Source organism: Chroicocephalus ridibundus, chromosome 9 (assembly GCF_963924245.1).
Source record: "Chroicocephalus ridibundus chromosome 9, bChrRid1.1, whole genome shotgun sequence".
Lineage (NCBI taxonomy): Eukaryota > Metazoa > Chordata > Aves > Charadriiformes > Laridae > Chroicocephalus > Chroicocephalus ridibundus.
In genome coordinates this window covers 27,881,318-27,896,668 of record NC_086292.1, presented here as the reverse complement: position 1 = coordinate 27,896,668, position 15,351 = coordinate 27,881,318, and the positions used below count along the sequence as shown (strand labels likewise).

General features: G+C 55.7%; 3 protein-coding genes and 1 non-coding gene across 9 annotated transcripts in view; 1 reads left to right on the top strand and 3 right to left on the bottom strand.

Annotated features, from left to right (window-relative positions):
* Nucleotides 1–2,854: 2,854 nt before the first annotated feature.
* On the top strand, nt 2,855–7,406 carry TERB2 (telomere repeat binding bouquet formation protein 2). Its single transcript, XM_063346736.1, has 7 exons — nt 2,855–2,930; nt 3,865–3,946; nt 5,356–5,501; nt 5,806–5,867; nt 6,376–6,467; nt 6,575–6,666; nt 6,892–7,406. The coding sequence occupies exons 1-7, from the start codon at nt 2,867–2,869 to the stop codon at nt 7,035–7,037; spliced, it is 684 nt and encodes a 227-aa protein (XP_063202806.1). The 5' UTR covers nt 2,855–2,866; the 3' UTR covers nt 7,038–7,406.
* Nucleotides 7,407–8,343: 937 nt separating this feature from the next.
* Nucleotides 8,344–11,876, bottom strand: RPS17 (ribosomal protein S17). Its single transcript, XM_063347232.1, has 5 exons — nt 11,785–11,876; nt 11,372–11,523; nt 10,711–10,816; nt 8,850–8,915; nt 8,344–8,468 (listed from the first exon to the last, which is right to left on the bottom strand). Exons 1-5 carry the CDS (start codon nt 11,785–11,787, stop codon nt 8,388–8,390), a joined length of 408 nt encoding a protein of 135 aa, XP_063203302.1. The 5' UTR covers nt 11,788–11,876; the 3' UTR covers nt 8,344–8,387.
* Nucleotides 11,193–11,322, bottom strand: LOC134521247 (small nucleolar RNA SNORA71). Its single transcript, XR_010072704.1, has one exon. It is a non-coding gene; the product is annotated as a small nucleolar RNA SNORA71 (small nucleolar RNA).
* A 1,338-nt stretch (nt 11,877–13,214) lies between the features above and the next one.
* CPEB1 (cytoplasmic polyadenylation element binding protein 1) overlaps nt 13,215–15,351 on the bottom strand; it is a 42,358-nt gene continuing 40,221 nt past the window's right edge. For all 6 annotated transcript variants that reach the window (XM_063346695.1, XM_063346696.1, XM_063346697.1 and 3 more), the window contains one exon: nt 13,215–14,681. In XM_063346695.1, coding sequence (XP_063202765.1) covers nt 14,571–14,681 — 111 coding nt within the window. In that variant the 3' untranslated portion in view covers nt 13,215–14,570. The remainder of the gene's footprint in view (nt 14,682–15,351) is intronic.

The window sequence follows — 15,351 nt, the reverse complement described above, 5'->3', positions numbered from 1 at the left end:
TTTGAGGCATCTTTGCTTGTTTCATAGCTTTTTCCATTATAATAATGTTTTCTGTTAAGGGTTAGGAAAATTCAAACTGTTGCAGTTCCAGCACCCGGGTCAGAGGTTACTGGGGTAAAGGGAGTGATTATGGGTGTCCCTTTGTGCTCACCAGAGGAACATTCAAACCAGGAGAGGTGGAGATGTCATGGCTGGGTGGTCATGCAAAATGCTCATCACCCAGCTTGTGACCTAGCATGGGACGGCAGGACTCATCAGCTCAGCCAGCCATGCTCTGGAAACTAGCCAGGGACTGCACCAGCCCCAGCAGTGGTCCTTCAGGGGTAAAGGATGGTCTGAGAGGAAGAGGTTTGGACTTCTCCTCCAGAGACCCTAGCAGAGCAGCACAGCCTGCTGTGAAAGCCTGAGGTGGCTTGAGTCATGGGCCTTGTCCCAGCTTCCTCTGTATCACAAAGAGCCACCAAAGTGCCTATCACCACCTTGGCTTCACCTTTACTATTGTCAAGAGCGTCGGAGAGTAATGGCTGGGTGCATCACACCAACAGGAAAATTTCATCCTAATTAGGACATGCGTGACGTTGACTGCAGAAGCTGAAGACGCTGTGGCACAGGCAATGTGGTGCAACCATGTCTCCAAAGGAAACTTACATCAACATCTTCCCGCACCAGGGAAGTCTTTGCTCTGATTGTATCTGTGGGCTTTTTGTGGTCTTTCTTAGGAAATATTTTCACGGCTTACTCAACTCCCCCTCCAGGGGAGAACAATGCATGCCAATCCCAGAGGCTGGCTAAGTTTGATTAACATCTGAATTTCAGGACTGTATGTAGAAAAATCTTACCTGTTTTATCAGGCATCCTCGGGGTCCAGCCTGGGGGCTCCACAGGTACCTGGCGTGTGGCTGTGCTGCTGCTGCTGGCTTTTAAGCAAAAGTTCCCAGGAGATGGAATCGTTGAAGGCTATCTTAGCAAGTTTGAAGCACGAAACAAGCCTCATTTGTGCTTTATGAAATACAAGCAATTCTGCTGCAAGCAAACTATTTCCTGAGTTAACCAAATATGAGTGGTTTTAGGAGAACAACTTCTAGAAGAACAACTTAGAAGAACTTTTTTAAAGTCCAATTTCTTCAACGTCACATCTCTTTGGAGTTTTTAAAGCTTCACCAGTTCCTGGGCAGTAGGGAGAAAAGCTGAAGGAATGGGTGCAAGAGGACGGGAAAATCATTCAAGGCACATGGCTGAACACAGACATCCTCCAAGAAAAGTGGAACCAAGCAAAAGAGCCCCGCACACCCAGTCTCTGCTCTGCCTCCACAGCTCCAGCTCTGTGGGAATGCAGTTGCCATCTGCTCCCTCTCCAGCAAGCGAACCACAGCAAGGTGGGTAAAGGCAGATATCCACAGCGTGTTTTTCTCAAAACGTCCATGTGGTGTCTGCAAGAGGGAGGCTGCACAGCCCCAGGCCAGCCCCAGCTGCTTCACATGGGCTGGCCTGTTTCAGCACAATTAAGCTGGGCTCACCTGTGCCACACAGCAGTTAAATGTGACCTAACACCTCTCCTTGCCTTTCTCTCCTTTAATTTGCTGCATTACCAAGTCCTTCAAGGGAAGTTGAGTGCAAGCAGAAATAATTCTTCAGCTTGTGTAAAAACTTGATTAAAAATTAGTAATACGCAAAGACCAGGGGTTTCTGTATCACTTTTCAGTACTGCTGACACCCAGCTTAGCCTTTGGGGGCACATTCAGCTTTGCTTAGGTATGCGCGCTGGTAAATCTTTCTCCTGGGGTGTGCAGAAAACCCAAGTGTGGAGGAGACCAGGTGTGGCTGTGTCTCACCCGTGCGTCCTGCTGGGCTGGACTTGCCCTGTATTCACCAGATTTGGTGATCACACGCTGCCTGGCGGGATGGTTTGTTCCCTCCGCAGCACAAAGCATGCACCGTCTGAAGGGAATGGGTTCTGGTGGGCAACTCCGGGGCTCCGATCCAGCAGATGACATGGGAGGACACGAAGTCCAGGCACGGAGATACTGTCTTCCTCTCACTACCTCCTCTTTTGCCACCACCTACAGAGAAAATTAATATCGAGCATCTCCAGGGGAGCTTGTTCTCCCCATGGAACAGAGGGAAGGAATTGGGACCGGGCAGTGAAGGAGGCCATAGTCTGAAGGCTTTTGCTTCACCTTTCTGCAGAAGCTGGAAGAGATTCAGAAGACGGTGCAGGGCGATGGTGGGCATGGAGAGGACCAAGGCCATCGGATGCTGCTCAGCTCTGCCGCTGCCTTCTCCTGGGCAAGTCAGCCTAGGTGCTGGCTTCTCCATGCCTTTGTCTCATCCTCTCCTCTTTCCAGGTGTGCCAGAGCCGTGGAGGGTCTCCAGAGGGGGTTGAGCCCCACTCCTGGTGCCCAGCCGAGGGCAGACAGGCACGGGGAGGTGGCAGCGGGGCCCGGAGCCCTCAGCGGGGCCGGTGTGAAACCTGTACGGCCTCACTTACCGGTGCCCCAACGACTTTAGAGGAGGGGGGGCAGCCAGCACCGCCACGGCCACGGCCCCTCGGGGCACTGCGCCTCCCCTCAGCGCCCGTCGCGCCTCGGGGTCTTCCCGCCGCCACCGCCCCTCAGGGCTCCTCCTCCCGCCACCGCCCCTCAGGGCTCCTCCTCCTGCCGCCGCCACCGCCCCTCAGGGCTCCTCCTCCTGCCGCCGCCACCGCCCCTCAGGGCTCTTCCTGCCGCCGCCACCGCCCCTCAGGGCTCCTCCTCCCGCCACCGCCCCTCAGGGCTCTTCCTGCCGCCGCCACCGCCCCTCAGGGCTCCTCCTCCTCCTCTTCCTCCTCCTCCTCGCGCCCCTGCCGCCGCCGCCCCGCCCCGCCGCGATGTTCCGCGGCCGCAGCGCCTGGTTCTCGCAGAGCGTCAGCCCGGGCCCGCGGGAGCTGTGGGGTGAGGGGACCCGGGGGTGGGACGCGGGGGCTGGCAGCCGGCCTCGGTGGGGCTGAGCAGTGGGGACACGGCCCTGTCACCCCTCAGTGGGGCAGAGCACTGGCAGCACAGCCCCTCCCACCCTCCAGTGAGGACGTGTCCCTGTCACCCCTCAGTGGGGCAGAGCAGTGGGGACATGGCCCTGTCACCCCTCAATGGGGCTGAGCAATGGCAGCATGGTCCCCTCACCCCTCAGTGGGGCACAGCAGTGGGGCCCTGGCCCTGTCACCCCTCAGTAGGGCAAAGCAATGGCGGCACAGCCCTGTCACCCTCCAGTGCGGACATGGCCCCATCACCCCTCAGTAGGGCAGAGCATTGGGAGCATGGTCCCCTCAGTGGGGCAGAGCAGTGGGGACACAGCCCTGTCACCCCTCCATGGGGACGTGGTCCCATCACCCCTTGGTGGGGCAGAGTAGTGGGGACACAGCCCCGTCACCCTTCAGTGGGGCTGAGCAATGGCAGCACAGCTCTGTCACCCCTCAGTGGGGACACAGCCCTGTCACCCCTCAGTGGGGCACAGCAGTGGGGACATGGCCCTGTCAACCCTCAGTAGGGCAAAGCAATGGCGACACAGCCCTGTGACCCCTCACTGGGGCCATGGTCCCTCACCCCTCAGTGGGGCAGAGCAGGGCTGAGCCCCCCCCCAGCAGGAAAGAGCATGGCTTTGGCAGGTCCCCCCTGTCACAGTGTCCCCACACTGAGGGAAAGGCCAGAAGAGCCCTCAAGGGGGCGGGGAGACCCACAGCCATAGGGGGAGGGCCATCACAGCTGCCACTTTGGCACCCGGCCCTGCAGGCCTGCAACCCACCCGGGCAGCTGTCCCCATCCCGGACCACCCCGAGGTGGGGACCCGTTGGGGCGTCCACTTTCCTCCTCACCCCTCTTCCCCCTGCAGCGGCTGGTGGCGGGGCACTCGCCCACCGGCAGGATGCCGACTACCTCTTCAGCAGCGACGCCGACCACCCAGACACCCGCAGGTGGGCTCTGTCCCCCCCGCCGTGTCCCCGCCATGTGTCACCCCCATGCCCTCCTTGCTTGGGAGATGTCTGCAGCCCCGCTTCATGCTCACCTTGAGCCCTCTCCACGTGATGGCTGTGGAGAGCAAGAGATGAATGGAGGCGTAGATAACGGTTTTAATGTATTTAACGTAAACTATTTAATGGATGCAGACATCCTTGAAAAGTCAGGGTGGTGTTTTTAGGGTGCTTGGTACAGGTCTGCTGGGGTTTTACTGCCTAAGGGGGGCGTCTGAAAGCTCACACCCACGCTAAACCGTAGCAAGACAAAACAGAAAATGGCTGCAAAAACCATCCACGTGTCAGGCTGGCTGAACTCCGATGTAAATTAAACTAATTGCGCTGTTTTTCTCGCCACCTTTGAATTGATCTACTGGAAAATTAAAATAGAGGTGACACCATCCCTGAGGAACCAGGTGCAAAAAAGCCAGCGCGAGTTAACTCTGAAAGCAACCGCGGGGGTAAAAGTGGCTGGAAAAGGGCCCAACTGCTATTTTCCTTCTCCTTGCTCAATATAAAATCGGAGCACTCAAGAACATTTGGACAAATATAAGGAAATGCTATTCAGGGTCTTCCTCCAGCGAGTGAATATTTACCTGTACTCCATATCACGTAAATATATTTATGTGAAAGGGAACTGCAATGTTTTCTCGGAATGCTCTGCAGCAGGCTTTGCTGGGACGGACTAAGCAGCTGCTTTTAACACACCGTTGTGTAAAACTGGCTGATTTTTGTCATCCTTCAGCCACCCGCTCCAGCTGCCAGAGGGGAATCCTGAGAAACCCGGAGTAACCACCTTCCTTCCACCACAGCATCCCAATGGACTGGGTTGTTCCCCCATGGGGAATTATATATAATTCTATATATATATATATTCAATGTATATGTTCGGATTAATTATTGGTAAAACCCTGGCAAACGACATTTAATTCCCCTCTAAGGAGGACGGTGAGGGCTTGGCCGTCCTCCACCCACCCTGCCTCGCTCAGCTGTAGTGCAGCGGCTGGCTGGGGACCGCGCCATGAGCCTGAGCAGGGACCAGAGGGGTTAAGAATAAATAAAAATACCACTTTTCCCCCCTCCCTGAAGAACTGGTCTCCTCTCGAGAGCCGAGTGTGGAGTGGTGCCATTCAGTCTCTAAAAAACAGGTGTTTTTAGGTCCCTGCTGTCCTTCCTCCAGGCTGCTCACAGGAGGTGCCAGCAGCCAGGACCGTAATGGGACGTTGCTGGTGCAGTCTGATAGAAAACTATGGAAAATTAGGTGGTTTTGTCAAAAATATCACAGCAGGTCAGTTTTAATGACAATATCCTTCTAAACTATTTTTTTCCCAGGTTTACCTTTGGAAACCAGCTATTGTTTTCTCTTGCAGAATACACCAGAGCCTCGATTACTTGGAGGGCAGAGCTACCGTCTTTCACTCCCGTTACCTCTCCGCCTGGGCGAGCAGCGGCGCCGCAGCGAAGCCGTCGGTGGTTCTGGGCCACTTCGTCCTGCCCCCCGCCTGCCTGCAAGAAGGTCAGGATACAAAAAAAAACACCATCGGGGTTGGGCTGCCTGGGGGGTTCCCCCATGAGCGCAGCCTTTTGGGGGCTGCCAATCAGAACCTCCAGTTACTTCTGCTCTCGTTGGTGGAGGGAATTTTTATGTTGGGAGCGATTCTTCCTCCCCAGGGACAGAACTAATATCTTTTATATTGCATTGGCGAGCAGTGCCGTGCAGTGAGCTCCTGCCTGCGCTAGCACCTGCGAGAGGCAGGGGCTGCCGCCCGGTCTTGTTATTTGATGCTCTCTCAGCCATTTCATTTTTTTGTTTGTGGCAGAAATCAGAAGGCAAATCGGTGGTTTTATTTGGGAGCAGGCAGATGATTCCCTTGCAGAACAGGTAAGATGAGAAATATATCCTTACAGAAGCTGTAGCTTAAAAAAAATACTGGTTGCATCAACTTCAGGGAGCCTGGGGTTCATTCCAGATCCCCAAATAGGAGATCAAACATTCTTGTGCTTGCTGCGTTGTGTCACCTCCTGGCATGACATCCCAGGGGGGACAGCACCGGACTGAGTGTGGGATGCGCAGGAGGGATTTCCTCCCTCACCCAGCCAGACGCCCTGGCTCCCCAGCTCATCCCTCCGGGGACACCCATCGCTGAGGTCTGAGCTCAGCCCTTCTGTGCTGTGTTTTCCTGCCCTGCGTAGCTCCAAGAAATCACCCACTCTCTTCTCAAAGCAACTTCTCAGTACTTTTGAAGCGAAAATGTGATTAGATTTTAAAATTATATTCTAAATCACGTTTGAGACCACAAGTCCTAAAAACACCTCTTGGATTTGGTCTCTGGTGTTTCACGGGGTACCCAGGGTGCAATTTTAACTCATCTCTGCCTTGATACTCGCAGCCCAATGAAAACCTGACGGATGACGAACCAGAGGTGGCAAGAAAAGGCTGTGAGGAAGAAGCGGAGGAGGATGTGCTAGACCTGGCTGAAAGGTTATTTTCCTGCCCTCGGCGACAGGATTTGGATACGCCCCCCAAAATTTCAAGAGATCCTCAACGCATAGGAAATAACACAGGTTTTTTTCTCCTCCCCAATACAGCAGCGAAGAAGAAACAGGCTCCAGAGGTCCTGCCCAAGGGGAATTTCCATACCGTGCCCTCCAGGAATACCCCCTGAACAACATGGTGACAGGTAATGCTTGGTATCGGTATATTTTTTAAGGAGTGGAAAATATGCTGGAAAATGAGTGCGGATGAAGCAGTGACCCCCCCTGTGTGCTCCTCGGTTCCTCCCGGTGCTCACAGCAGCGGAATGGCTGAGGGTGCCAGCGGGATCGCTCCCTTCATTTTCCATCATCCTCATTTCATGGGAGAAGAGGGCAGCTCCCCCGCTGAGACCTGCGCTTTCCCTCCGCAGGCTACACCTCCGCCCGTGACATGAAGAAATACACCGGAGAGCTCCGGGATTTCACTCCCGGCACCTCGGGCTACACGGTGTATTGGATTCAGAATGAAATTAACATTCACTCTGATGCTAAGACTAGAGCAAAGAGAAAATTGTAAGTAACGGGTAGCTGCTAGCATCAAAAGCTTCACTGCCAGCGAGCTACCGGTGGCCTTTGGGAATTTGATCCCATAGTTAGGTGCTCGGATGCCTCCTTGCTCGCTCTCCTCTGCAGGTTGATGGTTATTTTAACCATCAGTCTGTGTTCTCCCCGTGTTTTAGTTAAATAGCGAAGAGATTGGTGGTATTGAGCTGCAAATTCCGAGTTACATCTCCGCGGTACACAGGATTTATGAATTATCTCTGCTTAGCTTATCTGCTTGCCTCAGCACGTTCAATGTATATTTAAATACCTGCCTACACTTACTATTTTCTTCTATGAGTAACTATTTGAAAGAAATTCCACAGCAAACTTAAATATAGACATTTCTCCCCCAAACACAAATAATTTTGTCTTTTTATGGTGTACTGGGGGGTTTAAGATGTGGCTGTGAACAGTTTTCCTTGGTGGGACCACTGAGGTCTCCTGGCAAGGAGGTCACCCACAGCAGAGCCATACCCACCCGTGGTACACACCAGTGGGATCCAGCACCGTGGCGGTGATGGCAGGACGGGATGGGACAGGACAGGAGCTGGCTGACCCCTCCCAGGCACGCGGGGAGCTTGGTGCATTTGCAGAGGTGTTGAGCGCAGGGCCCCAGACGTCCCTAAGGAAAACCCACCTTGTGATGGAGCCGGTCACTCGAGGCAGGGAGGGAAAACCCCGGGACCCAGGAGCACTGCCCGCAGCTGGACCCCCTGGGTGATGCCACCAGCCAAGGTGGAGAGAGACCTGTAGGTCTCCTCTGCCTCCAAGCAGTGCCTCTGCACAGCAGGACAGGAGCTTCGGGGGGGTGAACCCCAAAACTCTTCCATGGGGAAATTGTTGGATGGAGCATCTGGCTGGGGGAAGGACAGCACAAGCCTCACCAGGGCCCATCTCCACAGGGAGCTTCCACCCCCAGACACAGCGCTCTGCTCAGCACGCTTCACAAACAAAACCAGCAACAAGTTTTTCCTTTCATTGAAGCACTTAAAAGTGACCAACATGGCTATAAAAAGCAACTTTTATTCTCCAAGGAGCCACCACCATTGTCCTCTCCTGGCTGTGAACTGCAGGAGAGCCTGTAAAATAACAGCTTTGCACCTCACACCCCAAAACAGCCAGGAAAGAACCCAAATAAATGCCAGCAAACGTGAAGGTGATGAGTGCTCCTCACCCTCTGAAGCCCTGGACACCTGTATTTGGGATGTGGCACCCCGAGGAACCAGCCCTCCCTCCTCATCCCAGGGGACACCAGCTTCCAAAGACCAGGCAGGCTGAGATGGTTTCCCCACGTTTATTGGAAAAGTGACATACAGGGACCAACTCAGAGTGCTCCTCGGGGCGTTTTGAAGTTCATCCCCACCGTGGGCTGCGTCACCTGCAGGTTGGACAGGCTGCCGAAGTCCTGGAAAACAGCACGGGATCGGGATCAGCCATGCCCCCCTGCCCACCATCTGCGCCTGACCCCATGCAGGGTGGCGGCCGATCCCTCCTGGGAGGAGCAGGAAGTGTGCGGTAGCACAAAGGGTGGATTCACATCTCCAGAAAGGGGAGATGACCACCTCGCTGTGGAGATCAGCTCATCGGTGGGGGGAATCCGGTCTTTTTTGGGGCAAACCCATGTTCACCTCCCAGCAAGAGCTGAGGAGGGGGCCCTCAGGTCAGCACCTGCCGTGTGCCCAGAGCGTGGAAGCCTTCATCCGACACCAGCAAGCCCCTCAGGGCAGCAGGAGCGCTGCCAGGGACATGCCACCAGCCTGGCAGGGGGACAGCTGGGGCCACTCACCAGGAGCTTCAGCATTTCCTTGGTGTCCGGGTCCACTTCGATGATCTCCTGGTCGAGGGCAGAGACCTGGAGACAAAGGAGAGACGGACCCAGTTTGACAAGGTCCCGCAGCCATGACCCTGCTGCCACCTGGGTGTCCCCACACGCCCACCCCGCTCCCATCCCACCACAAAGGGGCTGCTGGAAGGGACCTGATCCTTCCCCCAGCGCCCCCATCCAGTGCTGCCCAGATCTTGTTTCGACACGAACAAGATCTCTCTGCCTGTCGTGGGGAACGGCTCCAGCAACAGAACGAGCCAGGAGGACCCCAGTGGGGCCCAGCTCTCCTGCCAAAACACCGCGAGAGGCCACCGGGCAGCAGAGGCCCCACACAGGGAGAAGAGCCTGTTTTATGGCAAGTCTTTGGAAACCCAAGGCCTAACCAGCTTCATGCCGAGGCTGGCAAGAGGAGCCGGGGTTGGGTGCACCACTGCGCCCCGCTGGTCACCACCGACACTCGCTCTCATCCTGTGACACGTCTCCCTAGGGCCGGAGCCCGACCACCGTGGTGCCAGACAGCAATGCCGAGTGACCCACTGGGCTGTCCCACTCCACGACCTGAGGTGTCCTGCTCTTTAAGCACAGAGCAACCTCCTCTGACCTCCGACCTCCTCTGGACCTCAAACCTCCATCTCTGCGCGCTTCCTTCCCTAAGAGGCTACATCACACCAGTATTTTTGGAAGAAGCCATGAACGATGCCCGTTCAGCTACAGCACAGATGCTCCTTTCCTGCTTGGGGTCCCTCCAGGGGTGACCTCTCCCAACAGCACCACCTTATCCTGCCTTCAAAACTCAGCTGGAAGGTCACTATGTGAAACACACGGACAGTCGCCCAGCCGGTTCCTCCAAGCCCCCGACACCAGCTGTGCAGGTCAGCGCTGTGCTGACACCTAACATCTAGGGCGTTGAGGGATCTGGGAGAGGATCTGCACGGAGCTGCCAGGGTTTCACGCGTCATTTCTAGCTGTGGGGAGTGAGGGAGTCAAACCGAGCCCTGGTCTCTTGTGGGGAGCTGTGTCACCTCACCCTGGGCTACGAAACCAAGGGGGCAAAGCAGCGAGAGCACTCCTGAGGCAGATCTCCACGTGGCGGGGATAGCACTAACCCGACAGAGCATTGCCAAGGATGCCATGACATTCTGCCTGTTCTTTCCAGATCATTGCCCAAATAACCTTCCACGTAACGAAACCCCAGCACCAATGGTTTGGGAGAGCCGAGGTGACAGAACCAAGCGGTTTGGTGAAACCAGCAGCTCCACCAAAAGCTGGGCACGGAGATGTGAAGAGGGGTGAGACGCGCTGCGTCTGAAGGCTACAGGGTTTGGGAGGGATCGGATCAAACCCACCCACCACGGGAAACGCTTTCGGAGCTCCTCTCCCTGTACCACCAGCTCCTGGGGTGAGACCTCAACCCCTTGTGAGCCCAGGTTCAAGAGGAGAGGGAGTTTCACCAATTCCCTCTCTTCAGCGACATCTGCTGTACAGCAGGTTTTAAGCTACTCTGAAATATCCTCCCGCATCCCATCAAATTACTTTTTCTCATTTCAAGTTAGGAAAATCAAGGAGGAACATCATCTGCCAACTGGCAGCAGAGTCAAAAAGCAAGAAGTCAGCTGCTCCTCCCCTCCCAGGCAGTGGTTTTGGAGGGAGCGCCCCAATATGAGACCAAAATCCACCTCAGCCCTTTATGACCCAAACCCTCCTCAGCTCCTCCTGGCTGACATTTGGTGTCAAAGACATTTGGGGCCACTAACGGAAAAGACACCTCAAGGCAGGACAGACAGATGCCGAAACAGGCACTCGAGCACAGCCAGAGCCTCACCTCAGGGACGTAGTTGTCCCTCCTCTCCCTCTCCTCCTCCTGCAGTTTGATGGAGATGCCTCGGACAGGTCCCCTCTGGATACGCTTCATCAGGTGGGTGACATACCTGCGGGGGACACACAGCACGTTCCAAGGCCTCCCCGCGCTCCCACAGCCCTCATCTCTCTTCACCACCCTCATCCTCCCAAAATCACATCAGACTGAGGAGAAGAGACACCGCCGGCAACCCTGGCACTGTCCCACCGCCAACCCCAGTGATGTCCCACCACCAAGCTCAGCACTGTCCCGCCACCAGCCATGGCGACGTCCCACCACCAAGCCCAGCATTCTCGCACCACCAGTTCCGGCGATGTCCCACTACCAAGCTCCAGTGATGTCCCAACACCGAGCCCCAGCGCTGTCCCACCACCAAGCCCAGCATTCTCCCACCACCAGCCCCAATGACGTCCCACCACCTCCGGGGCACGTCAGGGACGGCAAAGTGTCCGACAGCAACAGGGTTTGGGAGGGGGGTGACGCCCCCCCAAACACGGGAAAGCTCTCAACGTTCCTCTCCCTGCACTATCGATGACCGGGCCACGGCCGAGGCCAAGATCACTTTCGAATGCAGGGCTGGCGGCCATCGCTCCCCCCGCGACCCCCCCTCGCCGCCGTGCCTCACCCCGCGATCTTGTTGCGCAGCTTCTTGCTGGGGATGATGGCGATCTCCTCGCACACCCGCTTGTTGGTGTGGAAGTCGTTGCCCAGCCGGGTGTAGTACTTCTCAATGATCACCCGGGCCGCCTTCTTCACCGTCTTCGTTCGGACGCGTCCCTGGGCGGGGGCGGCCAACACCGGTCAGGCCCCGCCGCCGCCCGCCCCGGGCCCGCCGTCCCCCGGCCCCTCAGTGCGGGCGGCCTCCCCTCACCCCGGCGCCGCTGCCCTCGCCCCAGGCCCCGCTCCCCCTTCCCCGGCCCCCCCTTCCCCTCGCCCCGCTCCCCGCCGCTCTCCGCAGCCGCTCAGCGCCGCGGGCGAGGGGGCCCGGGCGGCGGATGGCGGCGGATGGCGGCGGCGGCGGGCGCGGACTGCACTCACCATGGCGGCGGCGGCGGCGGAAAGAGAGCAGAGGATGGCGGGAGGCGCGCGCGGGGCCGCCGGGAGCGCACAGCGCCCCCCCCCGGCGCGGAGGACGCCTGCGGCGGCGTGAGGGGCGGGGCTCAGACCCGGGGGGCGGGGCTAGACGCTCCGAGCGCTCCCCCGGGTCCCAACGTCCGCCGGCAGCGCGCCGGGCTGGAAGCCACAGGGCCGCGTCCAGCGCTGACCCCGGGCTATTAAACACAGGTGGTCCAGCACCGCTCTGCTCAGCCCTCTGCTCCTGGGGGAAGCAGGTGGCAGCAGCTGATCCCGGATCAGGCTGTGTGATGAACAGAGGAGGCGGATGAGCCCCCACAAACTCACCCCACCTACGAGAGGGGGGGTGTATGTGGCCAAATATGGGGTCCATACCCAGGGTGCAAAGAGCCCACACACAGCCAGGGCTGAGATGTTGGCTTATTTCAGGTCTGTGCAAGGAGGGGCACTGGGCAGAAACTCCACAAAGCCCGCACACCTCAGCCTAGGCAGGCCAAGCAGTTATATTTTACAAAAAATCAGCTAATTAACATACAACACTTATGACTGGCTACTCATGATTTCACAAGAAGCTCCTAGGGGCTGCTTGTATTCCCCCTTTGAATCAAAGGTACAGCTTGTTCCTCCATTCCCACGCTTGCTCAGTGAATCACCCAATGGCAGGCATGGGAAGGGACCTCTGGAGATCATCTAGCCTGCTTCCAGGCAGGATCCTGAGCTCCACCAGCTCCCCAGCCAGCCCTTCTTTGCCAGCACAAGGCCCAGCACTGCCCCTCGGTTCCTCGAGCACCTGTGTCAGAGTTAGCATCAGTGCTCTGCAGAAACCTCAGCGAGTAGCTTACACTTGGGAGCCATGGTTTTCACATGCTAATGAGCCAGATTCACCTAAAGGACAGACAGATTTTATTTCCATCACTTTGTAACAACCAGCAATGCCACTGTTTTAAGAGAATCCTTATAAAAATGCTGCAGTTTGCCCCAAGTCTTTTTGCTATCCACAGGCTGCAACACCACGCTTGGCTTCCTTGATTGCCTTTTCTTCCTTGGCAAAATCTCACCTGCTTTGCCTTCACCACCAGAGGACCAGCACCCAGACCAGAGACAGGTGGCCACCCAGGGTGCCTACAGTTACTCACAGCAGGAGATGGGAAGGGCAACACCAGGAAGGAGCCTGAAGCCCTGCACCAGGGCTGTGGGGCACCCAAACTCATCCCCCAGCTGAGTCACCTACAGCATCCATACATTCCCCACTGCACCAGGCTCAGCTTCTCCCAGCCCTTATCTCACCAAGAGACAAGACCCCGCAGCCCCCCCCGGAGGCTGTAGAGATCTCACATGAGGCACCCAAGCAAAGAGCACAAGACGACTATAATTTTTTTTTTTTTTTGCTGCAACGTGTTTATTATGTGCCAAAAACTACACCACAGCTTACTCCACGCATCTGTAGGAGAGTACAGTCTTGCCTGCATATACTACAATGAGGTAGAGACTTCACACACAGCTTCACGAAACCCCACAAAGAGCAGCTGGGATATGCAACAATGCAACATCAGCTCAGCAGGAAAAAAAAAAGATAGAGAGAGAGGGAGAAATTATGACACTGGTTCTTTGGCACACAGCTTCCAATAGAGGGGAAAGTTAAAAAGAAAAAAAACCAACAATAATTAAAGTTCTCAAATCCCAGCAGCAGCATTTCAGTCGACTGCACCATTACTCCGCACATTCCGCAAAGGAAAGGAAAAGTACTTGTCCCCTCTAAGAGAAAGGGCTCCTACGAACCTTCATCTGTCCACCGAAACGCAGCCCTTTTTTAGCTAGTTACAAAAGAAAAGTAAGTCCTGTGACTTCATGTGATTAAAAACCTTTATCAACCCCCCTTAAGTGCAACTTAAAAAAGTGCAACAAACTATTTAAAACTATATACAGCAGCTCAGAGATCGTTTATCCGGTCCAGTTTCAAATCCAAAAAAAAAAGCCGTCCTGTTCCGTTGCAAACCCCTCGATTTACAACTTTCCACCAGCAGCTCCCAGACACAAATTGCAATAATGTTAAAAGCTGCCAGGAAAGAAAAAATCTCTCGTTTCAAACGACTTAAAAACTGTTTTTAAGAGTGTAAAAAGGAACTGGTAAAAATCCTTGAGCGTAAAATATGAAATATGATTTGGTTTAAATGAAGAGCAAAGTCTCCTTGTTGTTACAGTAAAAAACGCCAGCTGAACATTCAGTTTATGCCGTTCAGATGGGGGTTAAATGAATGGAAAGGCACTGTATGGCAACTGCAAAAAAATGGAGCCAATGAGACCTGCATTATTACCATCAGTATTGCAAGGAATGTAAAAAAGCGCCTTTAATAAATAAAAAACCTAGGTGAAGGCATCTGCATCAACACCTTCTCAACACGTGGCCCTTTTGTTGTTTTGGCTTCTTGTCAGCAAACTAGGAACCAAAGTCTGGGAACTGCAGAATCGCTTGAGGGGTGCTCCCCCCCCTCAAAAAACCCCCAAACAAAACCCGACAGAATTCACTGTGCATTAGTGCAGAAACAAAAAAAAAAAAAAAAGACCAGCAAGTGCAAACGTGAATGTAAGATTTTTTTTGTTGTTTTTTTTTTTTCCCATTAGTCCTCAGGAAGCGCGTTCCCAGCCTGGGTCTGGCACCAGCAGGCATGCTCGTGCGCTCTCCACTTGGCAGGTTCACAAAAGGACTTTCTCCTGCACCTGCGGCAGCCCCCGGAGCCTCGGCGGCCGCTTTAGCTGGAGTCTTTGTTCTTCTGGTTGCGCATCAGCGGGCGGTGGTGACGCAGGACCTCCATGGAGTGCTGCCAGTGCCAGCAGGAGCGACAGAAGTACTTGAAGCAGATCTGTGGGGAGAGCAGAGGGGTGACGCCGTGGGACAAGGGACACGGACACCATCCCACTGGCCAAGTGGCATCCCCTCTCTCCTCGCTTTCGTGGCCCACACCAGCGCAGTAGATCTTTGAAGCGGAGGAAGGGAATTCCAGCAATGCTGCCGGAGGATGCGCTGTGCTGAGCTTCCAGCATGGCCCCTTTTTAAAAAGGTTTGAAATACCAGGATCTGGGCACTGCCCGGAAGCAGCCTCCTGGGGGCAGCTGCAGGCAGGGGCTGCGGGGGCAGCAGCCAGGCTCGCTGCATTCCCACCTCTCCCAGCAGAGCAAAGCCTGCTGCTGCTCATCGCCCATCCAGACTCTGCAGGAAGCCGCCAGACCCTGGCCGAGCTCCTTCACCCACAGCAAGTGTAGGTCAGCCAGAATCCCCTGCATTTCAGGCAGCCCCAGGACCGATACAGGGTGACAGCGCTCCAGCTTGTCACAGCCCAGGGAGCAGCCGCCTCTCCTCTGGGCCAGCCCGCTGCCCACAGCAGGCCCCGGTGCTCTGGCACAGCACCAGTGCAGCCATGGCATGCCCGTCTCCCAGCAGGGTGGAAGCTGCCTTTGCCTCCCAGCAAGCACCACAGCCCCGCCCCAGGAGGGCTGCACCTCCTGCAAAACAAGGGCCCACCTGGGGCTCTT

Coding starts and splice junctions, on each gene's coding strand:
- TERB2 (XM_063346736.1), top strand. CDS start 2,867: ATGTTCCGCGGCCGCAGCGCCTGGTTCTCGCAGAGCGTCAGCCCGGGC. Junction 2,931..3,864: donor GGGCCCGCGGGAGCTGTGGG/GTGAGGGGACCC, acceptor TTCCCCCTGCAG/CGGCTGGTGGCGGGGCACTC. Junction 3,947..5,355: donor GACCACCCAGACACCCGCAG/GTGGGCTCTGTC, acceptor TTTCTCTTGCAG/AATACACCAGAGCCTCGATT.
- RPS17 (XM_063347232.1), bottom strand. Junction 10,817..11,371: donor CTGCGCAACAAGATCGCGGG/GTGAGGCACGGC, acceptor TGTCCCCCGCAG/GTATGTCACCCACCTGATGA. Junction 8,469..8,849: donor AGGAAATGCTGAAGCTCCTG/GTGAGTGGCCCC, acceptor GCTGTTTTCCAG/GACTTCGGCAGCCTGTCCAA.